The sequence below is a fragment of the Diabrotica undecimpunctata genome, chromosome 5, assembly GCF_040954645.1.
Source record: "Diabrotica undecimpunctata isolate CICGRU chromosome 5, icDiaUnde3, whole genome shotgun sequence".
Lineage (NCBI taxonomy): Eukaryota > Metazoa > Arthropoda > Insecta > Coleoptera > Chrysomelidae > Diabrotica > Diabrotica undecimpunctata.
This window is the reverse complement of record NC_092807.1, coordinates 144,970,275-144,982,504: the sequence shown is the minus strand read 5'-3', so window position 1 is coordinate 144,982,504 and position 12,230 is coordinate 144,970,275. Positions and strand designations below refer to the sequence as shown.

The 12,230-nt window shown below is 34.5% G+C and overlaps 1 protein-coding gene across 2 annotated transcripts in view; it reads left to right on the top strand.

Moving 5' to 3' along the window:
* The window catches only part of LOC140441933 (uncharacterized), a 37,801-nt gene extending 29,682 nt beyond the window's left edge, over window positions 1-8,119 (top strand). The window contains exon 13 of one of the 2 annotated variants that reach the window (XM_072532937.1): window positions 5,514-8,119. In XM_072532937.1, the coding sequence (XP_072389038.1) occupies window positions 5,514-5,816 (303 nt within the window). In that variant the 3' untranslated portion in view covers window positions 5,817-8,119. Of the gene's footprint in view, window positions 1-5,367 lie in introns of both variants that reach the window. The other variant, XM_072532938.1, reaches the window with a different exon arrangement.
* The last annotated feature ends 4,111 nt before the right edge of the window (window positions 8,120-12,230 follow it).

Here is a 12,230-nt window from a genome sequence, read left to right as displayed (position 1 = left end):
CATATGTTTTCTTCTTGAAGAGAATCATCTACCCCTCTTGGTGGTAAAACCAGGCCAGTCTTTTCCAAAATTTCCCAATCTAACGTCATCCAACGCGCTGTAATTATACTTCCTACTTTTGTTAGGTGTAGATGACTCCAAACTTCGGGAGCCTTGCTTCTGTGGCGTATGTTAAAAGTTCCATAGCAACCGATCTTCTTGCCTCCAACTGGCTGATATTTTCGAATAATTCATTGTATATAATATATGAATTGACAAACGCAATGTCCAACATGGCCCATAATAAACGGTGCCACCATTTACGTGATTTTTTTGTCTACACAGTATGAACTACGTAGTTGGTCGGCAGGATCAATGCCGCCCACATTTTTGTTGTAGTCCTCCACAACGCTGGGGTATGGTAAGTTTATACTCGAACCATCTCTTTGTTTTCTGGAAACATGTTTTACTTCTGGCACATGAAAGTAAGTTGCAATGTGCACTGCTCTGTTATCCATCCACACAAAATAACCAATGTTATCAGAATAGCTATAATCAAAATCTCTGCGCTGCAATTCCTTTACTTTTACATTTCGAGGCAAGTCCTTCCTGTTCTTACGAATTGTACCATATGCTGTTGTATTTTCTAGTTTTAGTCTTTCGAGTAATTTTACGCTCGTAAAGAAATTATCAAAATAAATAATTCTTCCTTTATTCCAGTACATCTTGGTTAATGGACTCTCCTTTCTCCTAAACCATAGTTCTCGAATTCGGTCTGCAATAGACCATAATTTAAAGCCCCTTTTGATGGGCTTTTTGGGATTATATTGTTTCAAGCTACTTTGTCCTTTAAAAATGATCATAGTTTCATCCACACTAAGTTTTCTTGTACTCTGATAACATGTAGTAAATTGTTTGTTTAGAGTATCTATCGTCGGTCGAATTTTAAGTGCTCTATCTTTATTGTCATTGGAAATTTGATGGTTATCGTTGACATGTAGATTTGCTAATATCATCTAGAAACGATTCCTTGACATGGTTTACGAAACAAGAGGCACATGTAAGTCTTCTGAAGTATTCCAGTACATTTTCCACGAGGGAAGTTGATGGTACCCCATTAGAAAGTTCAGCTCGATAAAGGCCAGTAATTCATCTTCCTTCATATTCAGCATCTTGTTGTTCTGCACTGCATACAAATTTCTTTGATAGGTATACCTCCTAGTAGTCAAACAAATTCGGCAGGAGAGGACCAGGAGGCCGTCGTATCTCGTGGTTAAAAAACCTCCGACAATGGTTTGGGATGACCTCCGCGGAGCTGTTTCGCAGATCAGTCAACAAAACCATGATAGCCTTGATGATCGCCAACATCCGGACCGGATAAGGCACTGAAGAAGAAGAAGAAGTCCAACAAAAACATCTGTAGGTGTTGTGCATCCTGCGAACTCTGGACTCACTGCTCCTTCTTCCAAGTGGTAACTTTGAATAATTTCGATGACGTCTTTCTTATGTCATTTCCGGTTAGCTTCAAAAGGTGTAACTCTTTCATTTAGTTCGTCTTCAACCACAGCTTCTCCTGGTCCTGATTCTTCAATCTCACGTACATCATTTTCAACCAATTCACTTTTTTCAGCTGCAGATGGACCAACATCTTTTATTCCATTTTCGTCAGAATCGCTGTCTTCATATTCACTAAGTTCGACATCATTTGGTAGGTCCAGAATTTGTATTGCCAGTTCTTCTAGTTACTTTTCTGATAAAGGCCTTTTCATTTTCATAAATTCCTTCCATTTACTTGCCATTCTAAAATAAAGTAATATAAAATAAAAATCATGTTTTGAATACTGACGGGACGAATGTCCAAGGCATTGGATAATAATCTTCTTCTTCTTCTAATGGCGCTACAACCCTTTGTGAGTCTTGGCCTGCTTAACAATGTTCTTCCATTCTGCCCTGTCGGATACTTTCCTTCGCCACTGCCTGATGTTCATGATTTTAAGATCCCTCTCTACGTCGTCTATACATCTTTTACGGGGCCTTCCTCTTGTTCTGTTTCCTTGGGGCTTCCATCTCTGGACTGCTTTTACAGCTCGATTATCTGGCATTCTTTCTAGGTGACCAAGCCAGTTTTAGTAATATGAGATGTAATTATGATCATAACAAAATAAATGTTTTATTGGTGCTTTCCCTGAAGTGTATTGCGTCTGATTCACAAATAAAAGTCCGCAGAAACAGTATAAACAATAATGATAAATACGAATAATTGTGCTTGCATCAACAAACGTCCACCGGCAACAGTTACTATTACAATAAATTCGATTACCGACGATTGTCAGCGAATATAGCCGGTGAAATATTTTCTTATGTTAGACAAACGTTGTACTCGTCAGTTCCGTCAGGAATTACGCCAACTTTTGCCGTAATAAGAAAATCATAGCGATTTAAAATTTTGGAATTTTTTATGGAGAGAATTAAGTATGAACAGAATTCATCCGTCTATGAATTGATTCGTAGACGGATGCTGAAGATACCTTGCACAACAAAAAAAACAAATGAGGTAGCACTTAGGAGGGTTATAGAGAATTGGTAGACTGTTAAACATCGGAAAATGTCTTATCTGAGGCATATAGTAAGAGGAAATCGATATAGAATACTACAACCAATCCTTAACGGCAAAATAGAAGGCCATAGAGGTGTAGGAAGAAAACAGGTTTCTCGGTTAACATTCGGATGGACTCGGATATCAAATGCAGAACGATTATTTCATGTTGCAGAAGATCGAGAAGCCTTCGCAACGGTGATCGCCAATGTCAGATAATTCTGATATGGCATGTGAAGAAGAAGAATCATCATCATTCAGACTTTACAACCCTGTGTGGGCCCTAGCCTCCTCAAGAATTTCTCTCCAGTTGTTCCTATCCATCCCCTTCCTCCATATTATACCATATTTCACCGCCATGTTTTCATTGATGCTATCAAGGAATCTTATTCTGGGTCTTATTCTGTGACCAATGGGTCAATCAAAGAGTGGTCTATCAACTCAATACTTCTGAACACTTTTATTTAACTTCTTCAAACGTAAACTATTATAAAATTTCACTCACTGTTATCAGTAACTCATTTTAAATAGTTCTATGTCTGTTCTAAAATCGGTTTTTTTTTAATACAGTATTTGAATCGATCATTATACTTACCTGAATAGTATTTTCTTCTAGTGAGAGATATGGCTGTAACCAGTCAATAATTTGGTATCTTCTTCAACTTTACCGCCCTTAAACTCAAGAATAATTGCACTGCACAAAAGAATTAACTGTGCAATTTTTTGTACTTACTCACAACAAAGCAATGACTTTTAATGATATTGTCGTTTGTCACCCATTATGTTTATTCGCTTCATACCATCTTAGTGGCAGAATATCAAATAAATCTGAAATCAAGACCACACCAAGGACTGGTACCAAAGAGACTTTTAAAGGAATTATATAAATATAAACAATTATTGACTACAGTACATTGAATTCTTTGAGTAATTTCTTCCTCTGTTGTTGCCTTTTTCGTGATTATAAACCCCAAGTATTTGAATTTATCCTTTCCTTTGATTGTTACGTTGTCATCAATCTGTAGATCTTCTATGTCTTCTTCACTTGTAGATAGGTACTCTGTTTTCGCGAGGTTAATATCTAGGCCAGCCTTGGTATATTCTTCTTGTAATTTCTTCATCATGTAGCTTGAGCGAGGGAAGGCAGTGAATACTGTAAAATCCCTGAATATATATATATATATATATATATATATATATATATATATATATATATATAATATATATATATATATATATATATATATATATATATATATATATATATATATATATATATATATATATATATATATACATTGAATTCAGGGTTTACAAGCCATTGCCCAGAATTATTTCTTCAGGATCTTTAAATGTGTTATTTTTTTTATGTGACGGTCTGTGCTGTAACGACTTATTTTTTGCGGTGATAAAAAATTGTTGCCTTGTACATTCGGTCTATTTCACTGTGTTACTGTTCTTCCTATGTACACCGAACCACAACTACAGAAAGTGCAATAAAATCCATGGAAACAACCACCAAATTATATTAAAAGAAACACTAGTGCTTAGTAGAATATCATACTACTACCCATGAATGCTTAGAGAGGTTATCGAAGCTCAAAACCACTAATAACTTTAGTTGTAACGAGCCCTGCAAAAAGGATGAGGCTCTCAACACCACCACATACACAACTAAAAACTAAACTCACAAAAATTCCAATTTCGATTGAACCAACCAACGATGACTATCACCATCATAAGTGGCTCGACAATCCGTTGTGGATCTTGGCCTGCTCACAAAGAAGTCGCCACTCCTGTCGATTCCTGGCAACTTCCAATCCATCTCCTTCGTGGTCGTCTTCTACTTCTTGTGCCATGTGGTTCTGAAAATGTTAATCTCTTCTTGTATTCGTGATCTGACATCCTAGATATGTGTCCAACCCATCTAAGTCTATGCACTTTAACGAATTTCACAATATCTGGATTGGAATAGCTGATATATTTCAAAGTTGTATCTTCGACGCCATAGCCCATTTTAATTTACGGCCCCAAAAATCTTTCAAAGAATCTTTCTCTCAAAAATACCAAGAAGTCTTTCTTCATTTTGAGATAAGGTCCACGTTTCAGCCCCAAAACAATACATTGCCGAAGATTTTATACGCAGATGCTAACAGAGTAATGCCTCTATAGTTCTTACACTCCAGTTGATCACCCTTTTTATGCAACGGACATATTATTCCCTTTAGCCACTATTCGGGTACCAATTCATTCTGTCAACGATGACTATGCAGAGTGCAAATATTCGAGGATTATCAACATGAATGAGTGACGGAAACGATAGGTTAGCTTTCGCGTTGTCATTGATAATGTCTGCCGCAGTGGAAGACGAAACTTCAAGAAGATAATTCCATATCCGCGGCCTATTAAGCCACGAAAACAAAGCAATTCACTACAAAACATCTGTTGTGACAGGTTAATATACAATTATTGACAAATTCAATAATATATTGAAAATTGTTTGTATCTAAATGTAAAATTCTAAACGCCTTTTGTGTAGTGTTTTTATTAACATCATTTCATTATCGACTTCTTTCGATAAGATAATTATGCCGTTAATTATTTTTGCAGTTATTTTCAGTGCTCCTTTCAGTACTTGGAGGGATATCTACTTGCACGTTAGAATGAACATATAACTTTTATGATAGTACGTGATAAAAAAAGTTTGCAAGTACCTAATCTATTTAGCGCAATACCTTTAAATATCATACTTAAATTTCAAATTTTAGATAATACATTTTTTTATTTTACAGAAGAAGTAATCCAGTCTGTTACTGCAAACATCTTCGGGGGTATAACATTAAAACCAAATTTTATTACAGAACTTCAATATTGATTCTGATAATTTTTATGTTTTAAAGTAAAAATGTTTTTAAAGAGGGAGCCATTTTTAAAATAGGGATATCAACAACCGCACCAATACCAACAAATGCAACAGCAACCATATTTTCCAATGCAACAACAGCATTATCAACAGCAGCAATATCAACAACAGCATTATCAGCAGCAGCAACAACTGCAACAGCAGCCACAACAGCAACAACAAGAACAAAGCGGTTCTGTTGCAAACCCGTTTGCTCCCAGTCGCCAACCAATTGCCGAAAACAGCAATACTCAAGAAATATGGGCGAAATTTGCTAGAGAATATGCTCAACATCAACAAATGGCACAAGCTGCGACTTTTCAGAATCAAAGATACTAAATTAAATGTACCGTTAGTGTATTTTCTAAAATAAACTAGAAGTATGCTTTTAATAGTTTAATCAAAGCTCTCGTTGGGAATTTCTGCTCTTTCCTATATCATTTATGTTCTGTCATATTTTTCTTTAGCATGTTTTTATATTAAATTATGTAATGCGATTTCTGTAAGTAACAAATCTTAATTTTGTTACATTATAACATTAATTTTTAATTATTTTTTGTATTTTTAATTGTTAATATTTTGATTATTAAAACTTGTTTATACTTACTCATGTTTAGCAAATAAATGAAGCTTTTCTATAATATGTGAATATGGTTTATATTTGACTTATATTGTTTTACAATAAATATATAATCTGCTTAGTTTGACGAATATAACAAAGATAATATTTGCTAATTTTATTTAATATATTTATATAGACTAAAATATCTGTAAGATATAAAGGAATAACACAATTTGATAATATATTTTTCGGTTACCATTCTTAGTAATATGCAAATGCCAATTATAGTGAAGTTTTGTCGCAAACATGTTAGTACGGTCCATTGTAGCGGATTTGTTAAGTAAAGCATGCAATGAAGTAGTGGTGGATGAAAGTCTGTTTAAATAGCAGATACAATAACACTTAGCAGCAACTGATACTTCGTAGATATATTCCTATACAAATGTTGAGTTCCCAATCATTTAGGTGATGTTATGAAAAAGTCATTCGAACAATCGTAATTGTGGTTTGCTGATGAGTAAGAGCAATTATTTCTGAATTAAAATAACCGAAAGGATATTCGTACTTATTAATTATATTGATGCTACTTTTAAATTGATATTACATCTGGTGTTAGATATTAAAATAAATCATTTTTTAAGTAAACCAACTAGGGGTATATGACTAAAGTTGCTGTAATAATAAAAAATCATGATTTCTTAAAATAATAAATGAAAAATTTTTATATCAAAAGTATTTTACTAAACTAACACAGGCAACTACGGATTCCTTTCCAAATTATTCAATTTTCAGTATTTTCTTACTTTTTTGTACCTTAATCTATGTTGACAAACATTCAAGTTGTGAGAAAGGTCTTCCTTATTGATTCAAACTGTCTTGTTTAGCCCATCGCTGCTCCACCATTTTTGCCTGGTTTAATTCTCATACATACTTTTACGTTATTTATATTGATGCCATTCCAGGTTTTTAAAGAGATAGTGTTTTGTCTGAATCTGTCCTGACTTAAATACCACCGCTTGAATACTGGAGTAAAATCTTGCCTCATCCAGGGCCTTTCGAATAATTGTTATTGATCTTGTAATTTACATAGATAAGGCAGTATATTTATGGGGCGATAATTTTTGTTCTCCCTGTTTATTTTTTTTTGTATAAAATTTAACACATTTTTCTATTTAACATAATCCTTGTTTCAAATGTATCATTTTGAGCATTAATCGTAACTGATATATTGTATAGTTCGATCGCCTTGAAGAATGATGAGTATGATGGGAACTTAATGTCGAAAAATATAATCGTGCCTCAATATGCAGAGCATATTTCTTGCAAAATTGTTTATTACAAGACCATAATCAAGTGTTATATTGCTAAGCAGATCGCTAGTCAGGGAAGAGTGATCAATTCAAATAGCACAGACCTTTAAGTAATACATTATCAACCGCAAACTATATGATTTTTTAAAACTATTGTGTTAATCCTTTTATATTAACTCAGAATGTAATTGGTATCATACAGGTTTTAAATAATAATTTTAGTTTTAACAAATACCGAAATGTAAGTTATTCTCTAAAAAAAAGTTGCTGATCTCAATGTAATACTAGTATTATCTCACGTTAGTAATTTAAAGATGCGTACAGATACTAAACTATTACAAGCATTTCTAGAGTGTTGAATTTTCACAAATTTTATTTCTCTACTGCGAAAGATCTTATAAAAGTACTTGATTAATTGATGTGTGTACCTCGTTAAAATAAATGTAAATAATTAGCGTTTATGTTAAAATGACATTTTACTTTTGATGTATTTGACGTGTGCAAAGTTTGTGATGTCCCCAAAATCCAAGCCCGTATATAATTTCGATCATCGAAAACATTTTCAGATGTAAATGTCCGATATACACAAAAAACATTTCTTCTAAAGTATTGTATATATTTTTTTAGAAATTCAGAATGAGCACTGTTGGATGTATTATGTATTTATAGAAATGATTAGTAATTTTTGCATATAAGTTGGTTTTTTTATACATAGATTATGTATTAAGTTTTAACTAAATTCGAAATAAATATTTCTAAAAGATGATAAAGATGTTTTTGTATTCTTTTTATTTATAACCTATAGTAGAAGCCACAATTAGAACGCAGTGCAGGTAATATAGGCAATGTATTTTTACGGGAAAACGGCCGACCACGTTGCCGGTTTGCCCATAGAAGCGCATCAGGACCGGATTGAAGAATCATACCACTGGAATATACGAGCACACAATTGCCTAAGGTTGTATAAAAGACTAGCATTATTGTTTCAACTAAAGCATGATTCAATCATCGATCTGTAAATAAGATTTATATTATCGAACTAAACAATAACATGAAGAAGAATACTATAAAAAAAGTAAAATATATCAAAAACTCGTTGTCGATAGTTTATCTATATTTATCACTTTTCAAAAGCTTCCATTGTAAACACATTCTTTGGGAAATAAAGTAAAGTCATTAGGAGAAGCGAATCAGTTTTAATCCCCATTGTCCACGCAAAGCAAACTGGGTATGGGATTTGGGTACTGGCCATTAGACTAAAAACTTGTTGGCAAAAGCTATGAAAGCTCAGTTCTATTTCATTTTCGCAAGCGGATGAAAGTACCTACATCATGGACCCATTGCCAATATCTGTCGTGAATTTCAAACAGAGTATGACTCTTAGTGTGCAAGTAAAACGTGTGGTGTTAAAAAATGTATTCAACTATCATCTCAACTTAAAATATGGTGACAGCTTGGCTATTACTGTGGGAAAAGTTTCGAAAATGTGCGGTGCGAGTGTTCGCTAACTTTATGACATCCGCGAAGATGCCCAGAAAGGCGAACTGAAACCGGTACAAAAAAGGAAGAAAAACAGTTTCCAGCCCAATTCAGTATTCAATTGTGAGAATACTTAAGATGAGGGAGTGAAATCTGGAATAAGGAAAATTGTCCATTTTTTTTTTTGGAAAACATACCACCAAACGTCGACAGCATAGCGTCGAACAGAGTGAAGGATGATGAGGACCTAACAGCTTTTTCAAAAACCACATTTCGTAGGCTACTACATGACATTGGCTTTGAATATGGTAAAAGAGGTCGGGATTCGATAATGATGAAAAGAAAAGATATATCCTGAAGACACAAGTATCTCAGACAAATAAAAACATTGAGGAAGAAGGATCGTGTAAACCTTGTTTATACCGGTGAGTCTTGGGTTAACGTCGGTGCTTCAATCAAAAAGGAATGGAGGGACACAACGATCAAGAATCCACGAGATGCCTTCATAAAAGGGCTATCTACTGGACCGAAAGCTCCGACCCAAAGAGGTCCTCGGTTTGTTCTTCTTCATGCTGGAAGCGAAACTGGTTTTGTGGCATGGACATTATTGAATTACTGGATACTGCGGCCGCATTTAGAGACGAGTACGACAAGTAAAAAATTAAAACAATTGCGGAAAAATATGGCGTTGAGATTTTGAGACTGCCGCCTTACCATTGCGACCTGAACTCGATTGAGATGATGTGGAGTGAAGTGAAAAGGTATGATGCTTCAAACAACGTCGATTTTAAAGAAAAAACGGTAGAACGGTGGATAAAAGAAGCTTACCAACGTGTATCTAAAGAGCAGTGGTATAATTATTTGAACAGTAGAAGAAAAAATGTTTGCGGTGGACAATTTACAGGAAGATATTGAACCGGTGATAATTAATATAGGAGATGATTCAGAGGATGAAGACAATTTATTTACGAGGGGTGCGACAGGGGTGTATTTTGTCTCCTATGCTGTTCAACCTCTATGTGGAGAATGTTTTTGCAGAGGCACTTGAAGGCACTGATTGTGGTATAAAGGTCAACGGGTACCCGATAAATAACATTCGTTACGGTGACGACACCGCAATAATCACAGATAACGAACATGATATGCAGTTGATACTAAATAAAATAAACACCACAGGAAAAACATATGGCCTGAAGATAAATGCTGGAAAAACAAAATGCATGACAATAAGAAAGGGCGCATTTTTCAGAGTACAACTGCACGTAGATAATGCTCCAATCGAGCAAGTGAAAACATTCAAATACTTGGGAATGATGGTGAATGACCAATGGGATCCTCAACAAGAAATAAAATGCCGTACCGAACAAGCAAGACAAGCTTTTCTTAAATTTAAACCGCTACTTTGTAACCGCAATCTTTCCTTTAATCTCCGTTACAGAATGGTTAAGTGCTATGTATGGTCCATATTGTTATACGGCATGGAGACATGGACGTTGAAAATATCTTCCATTAACAAGTTGGAAGCCTTCGAAATGTGGAACTTGCGAAGAATGTTCCGCATACCATGGACAGATAGGGTGAGAAACGAGGAAGTCCTAAGAAGAGCAAATACTGAGAGAATTGCTCAGCTTGATCAAGGCACGAAAGTTTGGATACCTGGGCCACATCCTGAGAGGAGAAAAATACGCAATCCCTCAACTAATTATCCAAGGAAAGATTGAGGGCAAGAGAGGAGTAGGTCGCAAACAAATGTCGTGGCTGCGAAATATAAAGAACTGGGCAGGCGTAACTAACACTGGCGAACTTTTGCATGCCGCAAAAGACAGACGTCTGACCTTAAGATAATTCGCCAACGCACTATAGGTGCACCGCACCATAAGAAGAAGAAGACAATTTATATATGGATTGCGATTAGTATTAATTACCGAGAAATATCTCACGATTTAATGCTCATTTGTTTTTTTGGTAGTGTACGTACAGTACATTTCAGTTAGGACCTTCTTGTGTATTTTATGTATATGTATTTATCGTGTCGTATAGGGTAAACTACTTGTATTTTTTTGTATGTATGTATATAAGTATTTACGAGGTATTAGATATTTTATGTATACAGGCATTTTTTATAGAATGAATTTGTCTTTTTTTGTTTATTCTCTTATTTAACTTTTTTATATTTCTATCTCCAGCAGTTGTTCTGTTCTTATGGCGACCAGACATATCTCCAGGTATAATGCCTCCACCTTCCTGACTATCAATTTTTTTGAATAGTGTAGTAAACCACATATCTGTTATGTTAGAAGTGTCCAAACATGCTTTTTTTACAAAATTAAGTGTAACTGTTACCTTCCTTGTATACCGTAGGCCCTAGATATAGCAGACTACCCTGCTATACTCCCAAAGCCGCGACAGCGGTATAAAACGGGAGAGTATTATTATTATATTAGTAACTGTTTTGCTAACTGCAAATTATATTCATATGTCCAGTTTCTTCTGGACTCTTTGAACTTTCTCTCCTGTTTAAGAACATATCCACATAAATATTTGCTCTGTTTGTCATGATCAGCTATTTCGCAAAAATTATTAAATAAATTGACTATCATTTTCAGATAATTTCGATTTATATTTTCTGTTACATTTATCGTTACATTCTGCTCCCAATTCTCTCATTTTCGTTAATTTTTTAGTTTTATTAGTATATTCTTCGCCAGAGTTCCACGGTTTCTTAATTTTCCAAACAATTTCTGATCCCTTTGTCTCTCCCTTCCCAGATTTTTCTTCTTTGGGTATTATTTTTTTCTTAACAGACGTATTTAATGATGAACTTATACCTTTGGTGGATGTAGAAGTTTCCGCTGTCGATGTATCTTGAGTATGTAACGCACTGTGAACATTTGGTACTTTATTTTTATCAGTAGGTTAGTTCGGTCGCAAATGATATGTATATTATGTAGGTGTTATTATTTTTATTTGAAATTCTAAACTAGTATTTTCACGCGAGTTTTTAAGATTTAACACATGCTCACTATGCTCAGCAGTTAATAATAAGGAATTTACTTCTTGACTGTCATCTTTCTGATTGAAGAACCTGGTAAATTGATTTGAATCAAGTGATTACACTTACAATGAGGTTATTTCCAATCCATAGTTGAAAAACATTGTAAGTAGAGTTACAATGTTATTCATATCAGGTGTCGATATTTTTGGAACCTATGCAACCACTCTATAGACGTAGTATTCTCAACTTTGAAACATTTTCCTTTTTTGGATTGACCTTGAATGATTATTGTTCATTAAAATCCTCTCTTTCTCCTTGTTGAAATATTTAAGTATTTTTCTAAGTATCTCTACACTTTTTCCCTGTTTCCACATGTTTCTTCCTTTCACTTTCTGAAGCGAAAATAA